General features: G+C 30.5%; 1 protein-coding gene across 1 annotated transcript in view; it reads right to left on the reverse strand.

Annotated features, from left to right (window-relative positions):
* Positions 1-1,126: 1,126 nt before the first annotated feature.
* Positions 1,127-22,541, reverse strand: part of LOC114336235 (mothers against decapentaplegic homolog 4-like) — a 52,037-nt gene continuing 30,622 nt past the window's right edge. The window contains exons 4-6 of the mRNA XM_028286561.2: positions 13,548-14,023; positions 13,156-13,367; positions 1,127-8,789 (exon numbers count right to left, since the gene is read on the reverse strand). Coding sequence (XP_028142362.1) covers positions 8,652-8,789; positions 13,156-13,367; positions 13,548-14,023 — 826 coding nt within the window. The 3' untranslated portion in view covers positions 1,127-8,651. The remainder of the gene's footprint in view (positions 8,790-13,155; positions 13,368-13,547; positions 14,024-22,541) is intronic.

The following is a 22,541-nucleotide window of genomic DNA, read 5'->3' on the forward strand; positions in this document are numbered from 1 at the left end:
CGCAAATCCGAACTAATTGGGGGGACAGCCTGTTCGGATTCCGAAAAGTTCGGATTATCCGAAAGTTAGCCTAAGAAGCTAACGAAGATGATTTTTAAAAGATTTGAACTGCCACCGATCCCTTTATGAAACTTTATCCGCACGTTTATGCCTCCAATATTCTAAAGCTGAAAAATATTTAGATCACTAAAAAAAGTTTAGATCACTGAAATATTAAATCGCTAACGCCAGCAGTTTTGTTTAGTCACGGGACATGGGAATTCGGTTATGTAATAAATGATTCATTTAATTTGTAATCTGGATATTGATTACACTATGTTTCTCATGTTTCTTATCTTTTTCAATGTTTTCGTTCATAGTATACCATGGGAAATGTGTATTATGCACATTCCTTTATTGATTGTGTTTAAGTTTTTATAAGTATGTACTAGGTGTATTTATTTTTAATAAATTTCACATGTCCAAATTCCTATTAATTTTACATTGTTAAATTTTCTGGTTCTCTGTACATATAATAAACATGTTTTTAAATTTTTATTTTGAATTTTTAAAAAAAATTTCACTTTCCGTTGGTTCGGATTTGCCGAAAGTTCGGATTTGCGGGGTTCGGATTTGCGGGGTTCTACTGTATTTCGAATAGAAAAAAAATCTAGTGTACATTCGATGGACACTAGATCATTTTGGAGATAATGCGACCAGTTATAAAGCTTAACGTGTAATCGAGAAAAATTGTATTCAACTTCATACATTTAATTTATAAAAAACTTTCAAAAACTCATGATACAAGAATAAAAAACCGCTAAACGCCGTAAAAATGAGTGGCGCATACAATATTCCAGCTACAAAAGATCTGATATGAATATTACGTGGCGCGAAAATGTATTTTCATTTTGATGCAAAATAAAATTTTAGTTTTATTTTAAACGATTTTTCCATAATATTTGCTAAATTTGAAGTAAACGCGCCACAAGAGTTTCAAAATTCAAACTGTATCAAAGTTACTCTTTTGTGGCGCGTTTTACTTAAAATTTAGCAAATATTATGGAAAAATCGTTTAAAATAAAACTAAAATTTTATTTTGCATTAAAATGAAAATACATTTTCGCGACACGTAATATTCATATTAGATCTTTTGTAGCTGGAATATTGTATGCGCCACTTATTTTTACGGCGTTTAGTGGTTTTTTATTCTTGTAGTTTATGCGGGGCGAAGTCTTGGAAGTTTATATAAAGTGGCATTAATAAGAATTATACACTCACCGGCACAAAATTCCGCCACCCAAAATTTTTTATTAAGTTTGACAATAATTTATTATTTGTACTCCGATTTTCAAGATTCTTGCATCAGTTTGTAGATAAATGTATTGATACCGTTTGTTATTATTCCGGTAACAAAAAATTTTGTTTGCATGGGATTATACGGGGGTGAATTGAAACGTTGTATTTTCTCCTAACTTTAAAAAATTCTGCGAAAAAATTAAAGAATTAAATTTAGTTTCAGGTCAAAAGACAGTTAGTATACTCTCTCTATAACGAACACGGGTATTACGAGATTTCTCTTATAACGAGGTATACTAGATGTCCCATGAAATTCCTATTAAACTATAACACCTTTATATTTTGGTTAAAACGAGGAAAAATGAAATCGAAGAATATGTTTTTGGAGTGGTGATGGCCATAAATAAATACCATAACTGCCTGTATACAGGAATGCCAACATCTGTGTGCTTATTGAGACCAGTGCTGTAATAAATTCCCCCGCCGGTAATAAACTTCTTCCTTCTTGTTTATCTATCGACCGATATTGAATATTGTAGGAAATTTACAATTTACGATGGCCAAATTTCATTGTTAAGTCAACCATGACACCTAATAAACTACGTAAGAGGCATCAAAACATTTCAGTGGTGGTGGTATGCACAATATTATTGTTGTCTGATATAACGAGATCCGCTTATAACGAGGTAATCAGTCCGCCATTTGAGTTCTCGTTATAAAGGGAGTCTACTGTAATACAGGTAGGGGACTATAGAGTCAGTGTATGTAATACAAAGAATAAATTTAATTTGAATTGAAGTCATCGAGTCAGAAAAAAATTTTGTTCCTTTACTTGGTAGGAATAGACTATCAATACTTTTAAAAAATGTTAAAACTTTTCGCTGCTCTCGATCAAAACCTACAGAAACTGCTTTAATACAAACATCTCTTAAATATTATCTGAAATTCTAATTAGAACAAAAATGATTGCAAATCCCCTTACACTTGTAACAGGCCATGAAAACATGGGTTTATATATCACAATTGCGAGATTTAAGTAAAAAAAAACATTAAATTAGTAATTGTTATGGTAATTTTTGTAGAGTTTCATTCAAGATTATTAATACAATATAATAATAATAATAGTCTCCCGTTTTATACTGCTACCCCGGCTTTGGGATTATAGCAGGGTAGTCTGCTATACTCATTTAATTATTTATTATATTTAACATTATTTAATTATTTAATGATTTTCAAATAACGCCAATAATACAGACACAATTTAACTAATTGAATACCTGAAATAAACTAAGTGCAGTGAATATTCTATGCAGTATGAGGCAAATGTTTTAATTATTTCAGAAAGGGCAAACAGAATAATTACAAATTTGTCTGTGGAAGATCTTTTCAATGCCCAATGTAAATAAATTGATATCGGAGGAGTATGACACCTTTCACTGTGACAGGAAAATTTTATAAAATACTCCTGTCACATACGTCTAAAGGTGAGAAACATGTAATGTAATGTAACGTTAATTTATACGTTTATATCGATAATTTCCACCTCTACTAGTTTCATCCCTTTTTATTTCACAATGTATTATATTTCCATCTTTTCCGTTATTTTGCTGGTTATTAGCGCGCCCATCACTGTATTACATCTGTTATATTAAGAAACTCATTAAAAAAACATAATTATTCTGTTAGCGTTTGACTATAAGTGAATAGTGAATGACTGACAAAAGTGAATATTATGTTTATTGTTTAATAGTCACTTTGATTTGTAATTTAGATAGTTGTCTTGTTATAAATTTTTAGAGGTGCATCTCTATTTAATTTTTAACATAAAAATAATTTTAGGCGTAATGTGACATTATTTCCTCAATAATCTGAATGAAACTCGACCTGAAAATATACGTAAAAACTAATACTTGTGATTGAACTGGTCCCTTTCGAATGTGAAGTAGGTGTTTTATAGACAGGCATGCTTTCAGTTAATGAACAGTGAGGAGCCAAGGCACAGTTCTATTAAGTCTACAAACTTACGATGACAGCTTGATCGAACATCCACTGAATTGTAATCTACCTGAGAAGCCTACAACGGCAAAAAGCTGTCTGTGATTGACGGATTCAGTGATGTTACTTCTTGAAAAACGTCGTATACAAACATTTATTCTATGCTTTCTTTTAACTTTTTTACAACCTTAAGTTTAGCTAAGTTTATGCCATGATTTCTTTTAGAAAACTAAATATTTCTACTGCACGCTCTATGCTTAATTAAGCTACACGATAGTATCTTCATTCACTTACAAAATTTATTGAAATTCTCAACTACAACGTTGAGATTTATAATGAATTCTGATATACAAGATTCAATATTCTATTACTCAGAATTAAATAATGTAAATGAATAAATAAATCTAAATTTTTAACTAATTTGATCGTTAAACATCTAAATTTTATATTTTTATAAGTAGTTATATAGTAACTGTTACTTACACGGTAATTATGTAAAGCTGTCATCACGAAATTGCCACAGTCCATCTCTATTCCATTCAAACACGATTACACGAGAAATCATTTCTAGTTATGGTTGCAAAAAGCTGGTAATCATTAATATATTGGATACTGTCTTGTTTTCAAATTATATACATACACAAACAAAACGATGAGATGACCACCTAGTTCTGCCGACTTGGCCCCACATTTTTTTTGTAGGACACATCGACTAAAATATATCGCCACATTCATGAATTAGAGTTCAAAAGTTAGACAAATTCATTTAATTTACTACATTTAGGTCCGTAATAAAATATTTTTGAATAAGTATGTAAAAATGTTCACTTTGGAAATTTTTTTGCTTGTTTTTTTTTTTATTTCGTAATGCCTTTTGATTTAGTCATACTACCGATTAAAAGAACTAGAAAATAGCTTTTTAAGAAATTAAAGATATTTTATTTATTTAAATATTAGTATAAAAAATAAACTTATTTTGCAAGCGTAAGAATAAAGTAAAGTAAACTTGTAACATGAACCACAGAAATGAAAAGGATTGGACTAAACTTATAGTATATTGACCATACTATACCAAATAGCAAACAAAAGAAAATAATTCATTTTGACTTGATTCTCATTTGGAGTTGACCATTCCTAGTTCGAGTCAACTCCCAACTAAAACGAGCAGTAAAAGTTGATTTGAAAAATTTAATTCAACTTTTACTAGTTGAAGTAGACTCTTCCTAACCCTTGTTAGTAAAAGTAGATCGCGGGAAAAATAGAATCAACTCTTACTAGCTTGAGTTGACTATGCCTGGATCGATTCAGTAAATGTAGATTATATGAGTATAATCTCACGTGCTTTTTTGATGAGTGTGCGTCTCTTTGTTTTGACCGTTTCAACTACTTATCACGATTTGACCATATCCAGTAACATTTAATTTCTAGAATCGGTTGTTTGTGTGAATCAACTCTTACTAAATTGCCTTGGGAAGTATACTTTTTCTAGTTAGAGTCTACTTTTACTAGTAAATGTTGAATAAAAATATTTATTTTATATTTATAATCAACTTTTACTAAAACCAGCCGTTTGAGTTGACTCGAACTAGGAATAGTCAACTCCAACTGGATAATCAACTTGAACTGTAACAATATATACATATTACCTCTCAAAAATTAAATGCAAAGCCTGTGTTAAGCTAGGCTGGACCGTTTTCAATCACTCATTCTGTGTATCAGCTTAATTATTAATATATAATATTATGTTATGTAACCCAACAACCATTTAAAGAGTACCAGTTATCTAAAAGACTCATTAATATTCAGCTCAGTGGTGTGCTATTGTTCGAAGTATTTATCTGTGTATGGTATAACCCCATAAACAAGGGATCTTCCTGTTTTATAAAATGATCCCTTGTTTATGTAATTTCACACATCGAACAATAGCACCCCGCAAGCAGAATATTAACTAGTCTCTTAAGTTGTGCTCACTACGGAGAGCAATGGATTGTATCCTCGCTCCGACCCTTGCTCCCTGGTATTTATATTCGTTATATTCGTGAACTATGATCGAAACTATATTATCGATCGCTATGTAAAATAAATACATTATTTTAAATGCGAGAATTCACGAATATAAATACCAGGGAACAAGGGTTGGAGCGGGGATACAATCCATTGCTCTCCGTAGTATGCAAACCCTTAGATAGCTTGCTCTACTATTCTTCAATATTGAGTGAGCCGGGCGATTGAGTGAAAATTAGAATTTGAAATTTAAATGTGTGCAACCATATCTAGAAATAAAGGAAAATGTTCAGAAACTGTGAAATACATTCGAGTAGATTAAAAAAATAATAAAATGGGAGGACAAAAAGAATAAATCATCAAATTCATTTTAGTTGGTGAGAATTTGGTAACATCTCTAAGTAAAAAGGGAAATAGTACCAATGTCCACTTTTAAAAAGCAATATTAGGATATTTACTCTTTCTGTCCGTTTAGTCCTGTCGTCAGTAGGGGTACAACGGCCTCCTTAATTCAGATGGACTTACCCAAGTTTTCTTTATGTATTTTGACCCGTAGAACACGAATTTTTTGGGTAACAGTCGATCCGGATGTCGATAAGATTGTTATAAACAAAGAACTTGAGGAATCACGTAACAGCGATTTTTCGCCAAACAAAACATTTTTTTGTATATTTTGAGTCATTCTAAGCAAAAAATGTTTTTACAAGTTTTTTCGTAGGATGCATAGTTTTCGACATAAACGAGGTTGAACTTTTAAAAAATCGAAAAATTGAAATTTTTGAACCCGAATAACTTTTGATTGAAAAATAAAATAGCAATTCTGCTTACTGCATTTGAAAGTTCATGTCAAATTATATCGGCTTTGATTATTTTCATTGCTAAAAAATAATTTTTTTATTGTTAAATAAAGCTATAAACACATAGTGATTGAATGGTGTTTTCAATGCATTTCTAATTTGAAATCGAACGAGTAGGCGCGAATACAGAATTTCTACGTATATTAAGTACATTAAAACGCATGCATTTGGCACGGGAAACACTAACTGCCTTACTAATAAAACACTCGTATTCTAAGGTTATTCCGTATTTATATCTAGAATAGTTATTCTAAGTATAAGGTAGATATAATACAAAAATAATTTGTTACCAATAAACTCCGTATAAGTTAGTTATAAGTATTCCCACTTTATTCCGAAATATTAGTTTGGCAACTTCGCAATCTTCTACACAAATGCATAAAACAACGATATATTGGGTAAAATATGTCAATTTTGACTTTTCTCTACAAATAATATACCAAATTCCGTCATTTTTTGATGAACTACCCGCAGTTGCTTTTCCCTTTATGAGTCGTATAAACTCAAAAAATATGTAGATTACATATTTTTTGATGGACTATGGCCGTTGTATTCTCTGCTATATTTTAATAAATCGTTATTTCTTATATTGTATGTTGAGTTTGAGCATTTCATAAAATGACTTCGAATAAAAGGAACTTTGTATTTTCTGCTGTATTGTAATAAATCGTTATTTCGTATGTTGTATGTTAAGTTTGAGCATTTCATAAAATGGCTTCAAATAAAACAGAACGTTACATTAAATGGGAAAGTGAAGAAAAAGTAAACTTTATTTATTTGACTTATAAATGCAATGTAAATATGTTAATTTCAGCATATTTTGAAGAATATTCTGAGAGATTTTCTACATATTATAGAAAATAAAGACCTTATTTTTCTTGTAGAGTGGAGGATAAGCCTCCTTCTCGCTTGTTCACAATAAGTGAATCACCTACTAATTTTTCTAAAAATCTTACATCATCTTTAGGAAACCGGATTTTTATTCTGTTTTGTTTGAAAAAGAATTTATGCTTTCTTTGAAAGTTTTCCTTTTTCGTGTATTTTCCATCATGTTAATTAAATTATCAACTTCCTCGTTAGCCGCAATACCTCTTAAACACATTTTTTTATTATATATCTACTCACAAAACAAATCAAAAAATAATATATTTTTGTCTCTGATGACTTTGACAGTCATAAAATAGGTTATACCAGACTTAAACAAGGGTGTGGGTCGGTATTGGGACCGTGCAAGTTCGGCAAAGCGACCTCTATTTCTACGCTCTGTACTTTTATTCGCACTTTTAATTATATTGGCCAATTATATTAGTCCGCTGGATAATTGTCAAGACCATAGTCCAAAAAAATAATAAGAAGAAAAAATAAGATGCAGGTTATGTTTAGCAAACGTAAACAATTGTATGTAGTAAATAAAATCAGTTATTAAAATGTAGTACTGCAAGCAAAATACAATTAATTAAATTTACCTTTATATAATAATTGCATAACATATCAATATTGTGGAGCAATATATAATTTTTCTGCGTCACTGACAGAAGGTATGAAATATACGTCAATTTGACAATTTCAATTGACAATATGAATTATTTAAGATAGATGCAATATTTCTCCGCGACTCGCGCACGGTCGTTTCTCGTTTCCCTTTCCAAGTACTTGCACACCGCGAATAAACTTGCGACTAAATTCTTATACCAAGTATAACCTATACCTAAGTTATTCCATGTTTATTGGTAGTGATTTTGCCTATACCTGATTTATTCTCAGTATAACTTTTATACTTCGTTTATTAGTAACAGTGTATGTGTTTATAGCTTTGTTTGACAAATAAAAACTTAACTTTTAGCAATGAAAATAATCAAAACCGATGTAATTTGACTTGAACTTTCAAATGCAGTAAGCAGAATTGCTATTTTATTGTTTAATCAAAAGTTATTCCGGTTCAAAAATTGCACTTTTTCGATTTTTTGAAAGTTCAACCGCGTTTATCTCGAAAACTATGCATCCTACGAAAAAACTTGCAAGACCATTTTTTGCTGAGAATCACCCAAAAAATACAAAAAAATGTATTGTTTTGCGAAAAATCGCTGCTATGTAATTCCTCAAGTTCTTTGTTTATAACAATCTTATCGACATCCGGATCAACTGTTACCCAAAAAATTCTTGTTCTACGGGTCAAAATACATAAAAAAAACTTGGGTAAGTCCATCTGAATTAAGGAGGCCGTTGTACCCCCCCTGGCGACAGGACTAGTTGATAGACATACACGACACCAAAAGTTACTTAAAACATCATTGTCAGAATTGGCAGTCTTGTTGTATTTTTAAAACCAACACTTAACTTACTAATTCCTAAACAGTTATATAGGCAGGAGAAAGGTTATTACAATTATTTACAAAGTTTTTTTTATATATATCACCATCAGACACAGCTTCGCATTTTTCCCTTACAAAAAAGATACACTGAGAATTTAGGTTATGTTTTTCTAAATACCCAATGATGTACTTAATAGTGGTTTACCTAGCGCTGTAATATGTACGTCCTCCGCCTCTTGTTATTTAAGGTACGTTCATATTCTAATAATTCTTTTTGAGCTAGCGCCACTTCTACTCTTAACATCTCCTGGTCATCTTCTATTTCTTCATAAGCATCCGAAACCTAAAAAAAAACGTGTCGTTGAGTAAAAGTGAAGTTTGTGTAACCTGGCGAATGCCGATTGTTGGGGTTACCAGATGAACATAGGACAAAAATACAGTGCCGGCAAAAAAATCTTTACATTGCCAAATAAATAACTAAATTCGGAAAAAAAATTGCATGCGTTCTGTCTGATCCAGTTTAGCATTTGAGGGGAGAGGTGATGACGTACTAATGACCGCTTATTTTCATTAGTTTATTCTGTGCGTTTGTACTGTACATACAATTGGCTTTATACAAGTAGTCCATGTGAAACTTCTTGAAAAATTGGAAGTAAAAACTATGGGGCGAAAGAAAATCACAAATGAAGAGAAGGTTCATGCTTCAACGTTAGTTGAGAAAGGGGCTCTGCAATTACCATAGCAAGTGATATTAATGTTTCGATAGAATCAATTTATCAATTCAAACGGTCAGATGTGTCGTAGCCTTCTGAGACTGTTCCGGAAAGAAAACCTTGTTCTGGAGCTGATGAAAAGCATCATATAAGTCTTACACTATCATCAAGCGTGTAGTAATGTTGAACCCTTCCACAACTGCTATAGAACCCAAAATTAAATACCTTATTAAGTATTAATTTGAATTTTGCAAAATTAAAATAATAATTATCCTGATTTATGCGTTTCATTCACTTTAAATTATTTCTGGACAAAAAATCCCCACAAAAAATCACCCGACAAAAAAATCGCCCGACAAAAAAATCCCCACACAAAAAATTCCGGACAAAAAATCCTTAATAAATATTTTCTGTCAAATAGTTCTCAAAAGTTTTAGGAATAACAGGTTTTTTACATTACAATAAAAATTACCGTGTTCAGGACCAGCAGTTATCATTACGAATAGACAATGTTTTGAATAGATTCAAAGCAGAGTAAGAAAAAGATTATTTATTCAAATAATTACATGATTTACACAGCCTTAGCGCATTCCCCATATTTTCCGTGATTTTTGAAAAAACTCACTCTTTTGTCATGTAAAATTTGAAGTTTTCGGCATGAATCCGTACTGGGGAAAACTAGTTGAAATAGGCAATTGGAATTCTAAATCTGGTAATCGAAATTACAATCCATGCGTAATAATTTGCTAAACATAATTTTCGTGCCGAAAAACGGTTTCATGGCGATTGCTATACTCTCATGCATTGAGGCTAAAAAACATTTGCATCGATTGCGTTCGCGGGAAAACTTTTGAGAACTATTCGGCAGCAAATAGGTATTTCTTGGACATTTTTTGACCGGAATTTTTTGTGCGGATATTTTGTCCAAAAAAATTTGTGGGGATTATTTGACGGGAATTTTTTTTCGGGGATTATTTCTAGGGATTTTTTGTCCAGGAATGATTTGTGGGGATTTTTTGACAGGGATTAGTAATTTGTCACGTACACCTTTCAGATCGCGCAAACGTCCCTATTGGACTTTGGGACCGTTCAAGTATTAGGTAACGCAGGTGGGGGGGTCAAAAATTGCGTTACGCAATAGTTAAACGCCCATTAAAGTGCGTTACGCAGGGGGGGAGTGGTCAAAAATCGCGTTACGTAATACTTGAACGCTCCCTTTAGACATAGTAGACATTGCAGTCATTCAAGAGATATGATGGACAGGAACCGGTATTAAGCATAAAAAAGAACATGCATGATACCTAATACCATTGCCGCTCCTACCTACGAGTTCGGAACCTCGTTATAAGGTCATAGCCTTTGTCAAAATGCATTACCTATACCATCCTGTGCCAAAAACTATATTAAAATAATAAATATTCATTGGGGACAACGCTCATATACGAAAAGAGATATGTTCCAAGATTATATTTATTGGTAAACACAGCCATCACGATGTTACTAATGACAATGGGCGAAGACTTATTGACTCAGATCACTTTGTGGTACCAAGTTTCAACAAAAAATTGTCAATGCCAAAAAAGAAACGGACACTAGACAAATAAAATACAATATCTATATAGGACAGTCAATGAGGGTATTTGGCTCCGAATTCCATCCTACTACATCGATTTACTTGATATGTTCACAGTAAGTAGGGAATAACTCAAAAAACAAAGTCTACCCTATGCCGATGTGCGCTTTTATCTTGGGGGTGGTTCCCACCCCTTTTTGGGGGTGAAAAATGTTTTGGTTAAAATAGCTACAGAAGAGGCTAGATAACCTAATTTTAAGCAAAAACTGTTCCATAATTTTTTTTTGAAAACTCAATACTTTTTGAGTTATTCGTGGTTGAAAATTGGCCATTTTCATTTAAAAATGACACATTTTCGGACGGATTTTTGCGAATACCTTACAAACTATGCATCTAACAAAAAAACTATATAAAATATTTCTGTAAGTTATAAAAAAAAAACAAAGATTCGTTGCTTCATAAATCTTCTAGTTAAAATACAAAGAGGGATATGGTAAGTAAGAAGAGTTTTTTTTTTGCTGCATGCTCAAATCAGTGCATTCAACTTGAAATAACAGAGAAACGGTCAATTTTAGGTGTATAATGATACTATAGTTGATTTTTTAACCAAGAGGAGTAAACTAAAAAGACAGATTCACAAGTTACTAGAAAAGTCACCAAATTCATCTTCTTTTTTCTTTGATTATATCAGCTTTCGATGATAATCCATACATATTATATCATACTAACACATCGCTAAAGAGTTCTAAAAACAACTGTTTTTATATAAAAGTAGACTAAAAATCTAAAAATTAAAGGAATAATGCAGAAAACACAAAAAATCGCCGATATACTTAATTAACCTATAAAATGACAGAAGTGCCAAAATTTCATAAATGTCATTAGTGTCAAAATTTAATAACGGTGGAGTAAACTTGCCTGCGGTTGGACCAATAAACAAAATTAGACAAAAAACAAACAATAATAACTTTTGTAGTGCTTGAAAATGCCTTTAAAATGAGCAATACTAAATGTCGATTACATTCAAACTAAGCGAGATATTCTGCAAAAAATTGATGATTAATGTACTTTAAGAAGAAATGAGAAGTATATTTAACCCCTCATCCATGAGAATTTAAATATACGTTTTCCTTCTACAATACTTTTTATTATAGCGTTATTTCCATGTTCAAAAAGTTGGACTGGTTTTAAATGAATGGTTTTTGAAAAAAATAAGATGAAATTATAAAGCACATTTTTAAATTTTTTTAAAAATCTTCCTTTTTCTCCATATAACTAGAAAATGATAAGAGATACGAAAAAAGATACCACACAAAAATGTAGAGTTTTTTCTGATAAAAATTTCGTTTTTATTTTTCATTACTGTATCTCTTATCATTTTGAAATTACAAGGAGAAAAAGGAAGATTTTTAAGAAAATTTAAAAATGCGCTCTATAATTTGATCTTTTTTTTTTAACCATTCATTTTAAACCCGTCCACCTTTGTGAACATAGAAATAACACTATAATAAAAGGTATTGTAGAAGGAAAACGATGCATTTACATTTTGGTGGATGGGGGCTAAAATTACTTCTCATTTTTTCTTAAAATACATTAGTTTTATCAATTTTGTTTGCAGCATATCACGCTTAGTTTTAATGTAATGGACCTTTAATACAGCTCATTTTAAAGACATTTTCAAGCACTACAAAAGATATTAGTAGCATTGTACACCTAAAATCGACCGTTTCTCTTTTATTACACCATTGAATAGACCATTTGAATAGACAATTACACCATTGAATAGACAAGTTGAATACACCATTTTAAGAATGTACCAAAAAACAAACTATTTTCACCTATCCCTTTTTGTATTTTAACTAGAAGATTTATGAAGGCAAGTATCTCTTTGTTTTTTTATAACCTACAAAAATAGTTTGATATAGTTTTTTTAGTTAGATGCATAGCTTTTAAGATATTCGCAAAAAACCGTTCGAAAAGGTATTATGTTTCAATGAAAATGGATAATTTTCAACCTCGAATAACTCAAAAAGTATAGAGTTTGCAAAAAAAATTATAGAACAGTTTTTGCTTAGAATTAGGTTATCTAGCGAATTCCGTGGTAATTTTAACCAAAAAATGTTCCACCCCTTAAAAGGGGTGGGAACTACTCCCAAGATAAAAGCACACATCGGCATAGGGTGGACTTTGAATTAGGAGATAAGTAGAGGCTAGTCCCAAAATTTCATTAAAATCCATGCAGGATAGAATTCTGAGGTAATATCCGAATCTTGCTCCCATTGACTGGCGTAATATGCTAAATAATGAAACATGGAGAACCATGGATTAGAAACTACTTCATTGCGAGAAGGGTGGTTCGGAAGTACCTTGACCAGCTTCTAGAAATCAATATCCAAAATAAATATTGCAATTTATATACTTACTTCGATGTCTAGATCAGATATATCCTCTTCCTTAACTTGTATATATTCGTATTGGGTGTTGGCAACATTCGCAACATCAACTTCTTGTTCCTGTTCAGAGTCTGAGCCTTCACTTTGTTCTTCAGCACTGCCGCAAGAATCACCGAAATTATCTCCCTCATCATAGGAACATGAAAATTTCATCTCTCCTCGTTCCAGCGCTTCTAGATGCTCTATAAAAAATAAATGTAATCAATGAGACATCTTCCTAGTTAATATAATAAAGGTACTATCTGTTTATTCTTTATGCCAGAGACTCATAACACTAAAATAAATGAATTGACAAAAATGATATGAAATCGATAGAGCCTTTTTTCAATAAGGATATATCAAGTAAAAATACTTCAACTTACCAGGATTTACCATTGCCCGTTTGATAGCATGTGGATCTTTCCTTGACCATTTTTGCACCTCTTCATCCATCTTACTTATTTTAGCAGGATTCATTGCCCATAAACATCCCTTTCGTTGAGCACCATTCAATGCAGGTTTCTCTATTTTCTCAAAACATTTATTTAAAGACAAATTGTGCCTCACCGAATTCTTCCAACCATTGGGAGCAGTTTTGAAATAAGGAAAATGTCTGCACATGAAGTTGTAGATTTCAGAAACGGGTAAGCTACCAGATCTACTGTTTTTCAAGGCCATAGCTATTAAACAACTGTAACTGTAAGCTGGTTTTGGAAATGCTCGTTCTTCATCATCATATAATGGCCTACCATTGAGAATTTTGCGGTTAATCGTAGATGGAGCCACAGTTCGTATGGTTGCAATGTTGTTAACCTGTGTAATGTTTATAGGTGTCCCTATGGTTCGATTTACAGTATTTCTAAAAGAAAAAAATTTTGTTAAGTAGAACCTTTATACGATAACTATCCTTGAAAGACTCGTAAACATCTTTTTAAAAGTTTTAAGAGGCAACAGTAGCGCGTCATCAATATAACTTCGGGAGATAGTATCATACCCTTTATCGAAAGTTCTGCGAATCTATGGCAACAATGGGAATATTTGACAATATCTAAGATCAATAATTGTGACAATTTATACTCATAGGCTCGCTAAATGAAGTAATAGACAACAATATTATTATTAGTAAATAAATATTTATAGGAATAAAACAAAATAGGTGGAAATTTTATTAAAAGCGTAAGAAAAATTTAAATTTCCAACTACTGATATTTCTAGAATAAAAAATCCTCCTAAAACTTTATATATTCGCATTATAATTCGAAATATTTTTACGTAAAATATACTAAACTACAAAACTGACAATTAATAATAGTCCAGCTGTGGGTGAAAAATAGGTCGATTTCAGGATATAATTCAGGAATTTTTGAAACCTATCAGGTGTTTTCCAGGAATAACTTCTAATAAAATGTACCCAAAAATTTTAGGAGGTTTTTTATTTATGACGTTTTTCATTTGTTAAATTTGCATTTTTTAAAGATTTTTCATTTTGCAGCTTAGGACATTCATTTTAGAGAAAAACTTTTAAACAGAAAGTTGTAGTAAATGAAAAAACCTACAATTTGAGCTATGACAAGTTTATTTTCGTTAATTAGTTATTGCAAAACAGCCTGCGAAAGGTTCAAAATGGCCGTGCAATTGCATTATTTATTGTTAAAATAACTTTCTTGTATTCTTTATGAATTTAAAATGAAGACGTTTCAATTTCAAACATAAAAAAAATTTGTAAAGCCCGATTGGTGAACAGATATTAAAAATTGCTTAGATATTACAAATTGTTTATCTCGAGAAGTCAAATGTCGAAGGCTATAACTTTTTGAGAAAAAAAATCGTAAAGAGTTAGTCCTAGATCCACTCTCCTTCTAAAGACTTATATTTTCATATTCTTATGTAAGTAAATGCATAAAACATTTTTCAACCTCTTATTTCGAGTTTGAAAATAAGGGGGCAAATTTCGTTATAAACATTTAGACCTGAAGCGGCCCCTGTACATCCTATGAGTTTCTAACTTACATATTTTACTGTTGCTGAAGACAAAACGAACATTTAAAACAAAATAAAAATTTTCTACGGCCGACTGAAGTAGAGGAAACTGTTTTTGTTTTCTTAAATCATAGTGACTTTATTTATAACAATTAAGAAATTATTTCTCAGTCATTGACTAAAGAAAGACTTATATTATCTTAAAATAAAACTTATTTTAAAGAAAATTACATTTGATAATTAAAAATTATTTTTAAAGTGAAGTGGCGATTTATTTTTCTTTACGACTGTGATTTATTGTATCGGTTGCCCTTAGCAACTAATAGTACATTGAATCTCGGTTTTTGCTCCAAATTTTAAAGAACCACTTCCCAGGCAACCAAGTGACGTCAATAACGTCGAGGAAACGTCAGCTTTTGGTTGAATAATATACACGTGTTTGAACATTACGTCGTATAAACGTCTTTTGTAGATTTTAAATACGTAAGATTAATGACGTTAAAATACGTTTAAAAACACGTTTTCATTTCAGACAGCCCAAGTCTGACGTCACAAAAATGGGAGGAGCTTAACGAGATAATGCTTATAGTAATGTTGTATATTGACGTTTATAAGCTTAAAGTGTCATAAGAAATTTTTCATTTATTGTTTACGTGATTTGTGTGATAAAATAAGAGTTTTCATTTAGATTTTTAGTTGAAGAAACGTGTTAATTACGAGATTTTTATTTGTTTTTCTCAAGTGAGTTAGTTTAATGTAATAAATAGTTCTTCTTGAAAACGGTTTGAGGTTATGTGTTTTGTTTTGTTTTGGTGATTATTTTCTGTTAATGAACTAATAACTAATTATGTGTTATCTAGTTTAATTAAATTAATTTGTTAATAAATTATTTATTAGTTTATATGTTGTTTCAATTTTGACACAGTAAGTATACCTATATAAAAAGTGAAAATTCTATAATGTTGCATTGAGGGTATTGTAATTCTATGCATGTTATAGTCTCCCATTTGGTTTTACTTTTAGCCTATAAGCTAAATTTTAAACAGTTAAATGAAAAATTGCAATACCAACAATGCCCATACAAATAATTATTGTGTATTTTTAAAACCATAAAATGAAAAATAATCTAAAAAACGACATAAAAACTACGTTTTTTATATCACGTATTTAAATCGTGATAAAAATGACGTCAGTTATGGTGGGACATATTCACGTGACTTTCGACGTCGAAAAAACGTGACAAACTGACGTGGTTTGGTGATAATTATGATGTCTTTTCAACGTTTTGTGAACGTTATTTGGTTGTCTGGGTTGGATTGACATGAAATCTGGCATACACATAGATAACATATCAAAGAAAAATGATATTTGGCCGATGTGTGCTTTTGCCCTGGGGTGAGTTTGGCCCCTTATGGGGGATGAAAAAATATACGTTCAAAATAAGACCGGAAATGGATAAACTCACTAATTCTAAGCAACTTTTGTTATATAGCATTTTTTCGCCAAGTTAATACTTTTCGAGTTATTCGATTAAATACGTTCATTGTCCAACAAAAGAAAACACGTTTTTGGATGTTTTTTTGCAAATAGCTCAAAAAGTAAGTATTTTATCGAAAATAAACTTCATAGCCCATAAAAAAGTGAAAAAAAATTGTGTACGGATGAGATCCACAGATCCAGTAAAAGAAGAATTATAAGTAATAAAAATAGGTTCATACTCACCACATTCTAAATCGAATATTTCAAAGTGAAATAACTAAAAAATGAAGCACTTTTTGGGGGAAACTCATTTTAACTTTTTAAAGTTATTAAAAAAAGTTTATAAAGTTTTTTTTTTTTGTTTTTTTAAAAAGTTTCTAGCATTAAATGTAAGGAAGTTACGCCCAAAATAAAGTTGGTCCCTTTTTTTGGTAAAAATATCGTGAAAATCACCTCCTAATTAGCATCCCAAATGAAATTAATCGTTACCAATTCACAAGTTGCTTTACTCGTGTATTGTTTATATGATCGGTAAGTTTCATCGGTTCAAAGTGCTTAATTTTGAAGGGGCTGTACATAATTGAGATGAGTTGAAGTAGTTAATAATCACGAGTGTATGCAAATTTTGAACAGCCATATCTTCACCAATTTGTAACAAAATATTCAGAAAGGAAAAATCTACATTTTTTACTCCTTCCGATTTTTGGTATAACTAATGAATTTTAAGTTATTAAAAAATATTTACTTTAAAACCAATTTTTTTTTTAAATAAGCCCTTTGAACTGATGATACTTACAGGTCATATAAATAATACACAAGTAAAGTAACGTGTGAAGCGGTAACGATTAATTTGATTAAACGACGTTCTACACCTTCGTTGCGGGGTATGCCTCTCAGAGGAAAGGGGGGAAACTTATATGCAAGCGAAAGTTGGTAACAATGCATTTATAGCAGAATACTCAAATCATATGTTTCAGTATTGAATACTTTATAAAAATAAATTATAATAAATTACGGAAATTACGGAATAAATTACGGAATTAATTATAATAAATAAATTAAAAATAAATGGTACGGTAAACAATCCTCATTTTTTAATATGTTATTCCTAACAAAAAAACCTTTAATTTAAGCACAAATAATTAAAAATCGTAAATTTGGGTCAAAAGTTATTAACTTTTTAAGAATTCCCATAAGAGCCCATGTTAAAACTTAACTTTTACCCTTAATAATAATTAAACGGCACGGTAAAACAATTTTTAAAAAATCAAGTCTTAGTTTTTTGAAGTAAACTATAACATACTAAAATTTCATGCAAATCTTTAATTCTTTGAAGAAGGTGTAGAACGTCGTTAAGGTGGTAATTAGGGGGTGAAATTCCCGAGTTTTTTTTTTACCCAAAAAAAAAGAGACCGACTTTATTTTGACCGTAACTTGCTTACTTTTGATGACAGAAACTTTTTTAAAAATCAAAAATAAAGCATTTTTTAATAACTTTAAAAATTGCAAATTTAACAAATGAAAAACGTCATAAATAAAAAACCTAAAATTTTTGGTTACATTTTAGTAGAAGTTATTCCTAGCATCGTCCTTTACAACACCTGATAGGTTTCAAAAATTCCTGAATTATAACACCTTTTTTCACCCACAGCCTGTGGTATAATCTATTTTTTCAAAGAGCCCAACAACTTAGTTCTATTACACAAAAATATAATAAATTAATTATAAATAAACACTACTTTCCTATGAATCAACACTAACGAATTCTTAAAATAATGCACTACTGCACTGAACATAAGATCGATACAGAAAACAGAACAGGTAAGAGAATCGGACTATTACACTTAGAAATGTCACGCAGGTTTGTCAAAATGACAGTGACAGTTGTTAGTTATAATATGTTCGCTTTCTTGTTAGAAATAAAAAATTTTAGTAATTCCAATATCACACAAAATCTATGGATGGGATAAAAAAGTTTATTTGAAGAAAGTGTATTTTGTATAAAAAATTTTAGTAATTCCAATATCACACAAAATCTATGGATGGGATAAAAAAGTTTATTTGAAGAAAGTGTATTTTTTTGTTCTTCTTAATGGCGGTACAGGCTCGTTTTTTTAATACTGTATTTAATTATAGAGTAATTTCCACATACTAACATATTTCTCAAATTGGGCTCTTTACCGCCATTCTTTAATAACGAATATGTGTGCCAAATATCTCGACAAAATATTCAAAATTAAAGTCGCAATCTTGGAACGCGTTTTCCGTTTTGATGGCGCGCTACTGTAGCATCTTAAGAAAAAAACGTCAAAACAAGTCAAATTTAAGTATACTTTTGATTTTCAATTATAGTTGCTATGACCATTCTCTCAGAAGTTCCGAAAAAGGTAATAAGACTAACTTTTCGCTAACGTTTCTGTTATTCACTAAATTTCTAAAAATAAAATTTGCCTATATCAGGTCAAAATTAATGTGCTGTTCTGTTGTCATATTTACGAAAAAACCAGTTATATTTTTTTTCTACGAAGTCTCTTCAATGTGTTCTGTTAGTGCGAGGACTTGGCCGGTACTTCTTATTGTGGAATGAGGTGCTTGTAACATTTTTTTCGTATTCTGTCTAGGGTGAGTCTCTGGTAGGTATAATTTGAAAAGTGACATCAAAAAATTAAATGTGAAAGAATAAATGAAATATACAGTTGGAAAAATGAAAGAATACATACCCATGCCTCATCGATGATATGTATACGAATCAAATCAAAAATTTCTAGTCAAAACAACGTCTAAACTAAGTTAATATGTATTGTAAAAAAACGGATGTGACTACTACCACACCGTACGATTTTTCGCTACGTAAATGTGTCAAAAATTTTTTGTGATGTTATTCTTTTTCTGATAATACATACCTAGGTATATATTTATTGGTAATAAATGTTACTTTTACCACCGTAATTAATTATTTGATATAGATTAATAATACAAAAATAATGAGTAAGCAAATATAGTATTATGAATTTCTCCATTTTAAAGTTGCCGGACGTAAATAGTAACAGGAATTAAAAAAAAAAGAATGTGTGTGTACTTTGTACGCACGTAAGAAGTTATACTTCTATTATATGATTTCAACGAAATAAATATACTTTCAACAGGTTATTTGTACTTAAAGATTAAACTAATTTTTACTTACTACTTTCCAAAATTTTTTATTAAAACAATACTAAAAATAAAAAAAAGTTAGATAACACACAGATTTGAACCGGGGACCTCTCGATCTCCGGTCGAACGCTCTACCACAGTATATAGAGATTCCACAGTAAAGTCACTCTTCTGTCGGCGCTTTGATCTCAGGAAGTAATACCGGCAGTACGCAATTGGTAATTAACCAGTGGTAGATGCGGGTTTTCCCAGTTAAAAGCCATACGTTTCTATGCGAATAGCAATGCGAGAGTGGGGCAAAAGCGACTGCCAACATTGCGCGGTCGCCATGCGCGACTACAGATTTTACTTCCAATTTTTCGGAGAGTGGTTGTACTGTCCCTCTTTATACTGTGGCTCTACCACTGAGCTATACTCCCTTTGCGTTGACATGTTACAAGATTTCTCATACATATTGACAAATAGTGAAGTATAAAAATACTTTAAAATTTAAAATAAACATACTTACTATTATTATAAAATATTTTATTCCCGAGGAAGACAAATCCAAAGACACAAAAATTATAATAAATAATACATTTACTAAAAACACGAATATATTCTTCTAATGACTTATTTGCGCTGATACATACATAATTTGAAATATTAGGCGCCAGGGAACCGCCTCGCGACGTACACTTAATAAATAAAATTATTGTATTATGTATGCTGCGTGTCAGTCGCTTCGAGTGAACATTTTAGCTCCGGCTCTGTATCAAACCTACTTTCGCGCTAAAAATTACAAAAAAGTATTTTTAATCTTTGATTAAAATATAACCATTGAACTAATATTTGATATTCTTTGTGAGTAATTAGATTGTACCACAGACTCACTTTTAAGCTTTGAAACAATTAAAACAAATTATAAACAACGGAGCAATCGTATATTTACTTTGCTGTTTCATAACTTTTTTGCAAATGGTTGGAAAAAAATTTTAAAGCATTCATTTTCAAGACCTTTGAAATACGCATTTTAAGTATTTTTTTAAAATTAGAATATAATAAACAATTTCTGAGAAATGTTATTTGATTATAACTATTTTTTTTTAACATTTAAAGATTATGCAAAAAAATGAAAAATTTATATTTTGTCGACAAAATATTAAATAGGCATCACATATTTATAATATTTCTAAGTTTGATCAATGTCTAATGATTATTTTTGTTGTTATTGCGATTGTAAATTGTTATTTACCAATTGAATTGTTGCTAAAATATTCGTTTAATTTTCACCGGCTTCTGCAGTTATAATATATACCAAGAAAGCTTTTATTTCACCAAGTTATTTAATTATTGATAAATAATTACTTACCCAAAAAATTTATTTGAAAATTCGAGATTTTGTTGGGAAAACCCACATTTTCCGAGAAAAATTTTCGTCGGAGCAAATCGGGAAAACATACCTCTATGTAGAATTAAATTGGTTTTTGGTGTAAAGTTAAAATCTTCGGAGGTATAGAACAATAATTGAAAAAAACACGATTTGGGGGCGCCATTTTGTTAATAAAAAAAGTAGCACACTATCTGCGGACTTTGCATACCTATATTATTAATATATAGGATCATAATATTCGATTCCAGCAATAAAATTGCTGGTAAATAACCTTTCTTTGTACTTTACTAATTAGACCAGCGTATTATAACTATTTTTTTTTTCAAAATTTAAAGATTATGCAAAAAAACGAAAAATTTATATTTTGTCGATAAAATATTAAATAAGCATCTCATCTTTATAATCTTTATAAGTTTGATCAATGTATCATGATTATTTTGGTTATTGTTGCGATCGTAAATTGTTAATTAACAATTGAATTGTTGCTAAAATATTCGTTTAATTTTCACCGGCTTCTGGAATTACAATATATACCAAGAAAGCTTTGATGAAACTTTATTTGAAAATTAGAGTTTTTGTTAGGAAAACCCGCATTTTCCGAGGAAAATTTTTGTCGGAGCAAATCGGGAAAAACATATCTCTGTGCAGAATTTAATTGCGGTGAATTTTTATTTGGGTGTTTTTGTTGTAAAGTTAAAATCTTCGGAGTTATAGAGCAATAATTGAAAAAAATACGATTTGTCGGCGCCATTTTGTTTATAAAAAAAGTAGCACACTATATGCGGACTTTGCATGCCTATATTATTATTATATAGGATCTTATAATCCGATTCCAGCAATAAAATTGCTGGTAAATAACTTTTCCATGAATTTTGCTAATTAGCCCAGAGTATTAATGAATTCAGATCATTTGGTATCCAGATCATTTTCCAGATAGTATCTGCAAATAAATGTACATTCGTAAAAATATACTAATCTGTAATTTTATACACTATGAATGAAACGTCAGAGTAATATTGTACACGTTTGGCAAACTCACGACAGAAGTTAACCATATTGACAAATGATTACTTACAAATTTTATTGACTTATTTTAATTAAATAAATACTTACCAAACCAAAAATACAATATAATATCAAAATAGCTTTTAAAAGAACTGAGTTTATTCAAGTAAATACTACTGATTATTAAAATTTATAAACTCTACCGAACTTACCCAGTTTCACTGTCAAAGTGACAGAAATTGAATCTGTCAGATTATAGTTGACCAACACGATTACTTGAATAGTAGTTTATACAATCATTACCTCTACTGATGTTGAATGTATTTCTAAGAATGACATTACAAGTACAGAAATAGTCAAGTGTGAGTTTAAATTTTTTACTAAATTA

Source organism: Diabrotica virgifera, chromosome 2, assembly GCF_917563875.1.
Source record: "Diabrotica virgifera virgifera chromosome 2, PGI_DIABVI_V3a".
NCBI lineage: Eukaryota > Metazoa > Arthropoda > Insecta > Coleoptera > Chrysomelidae > Diabrotica > Diabrotica virgifera.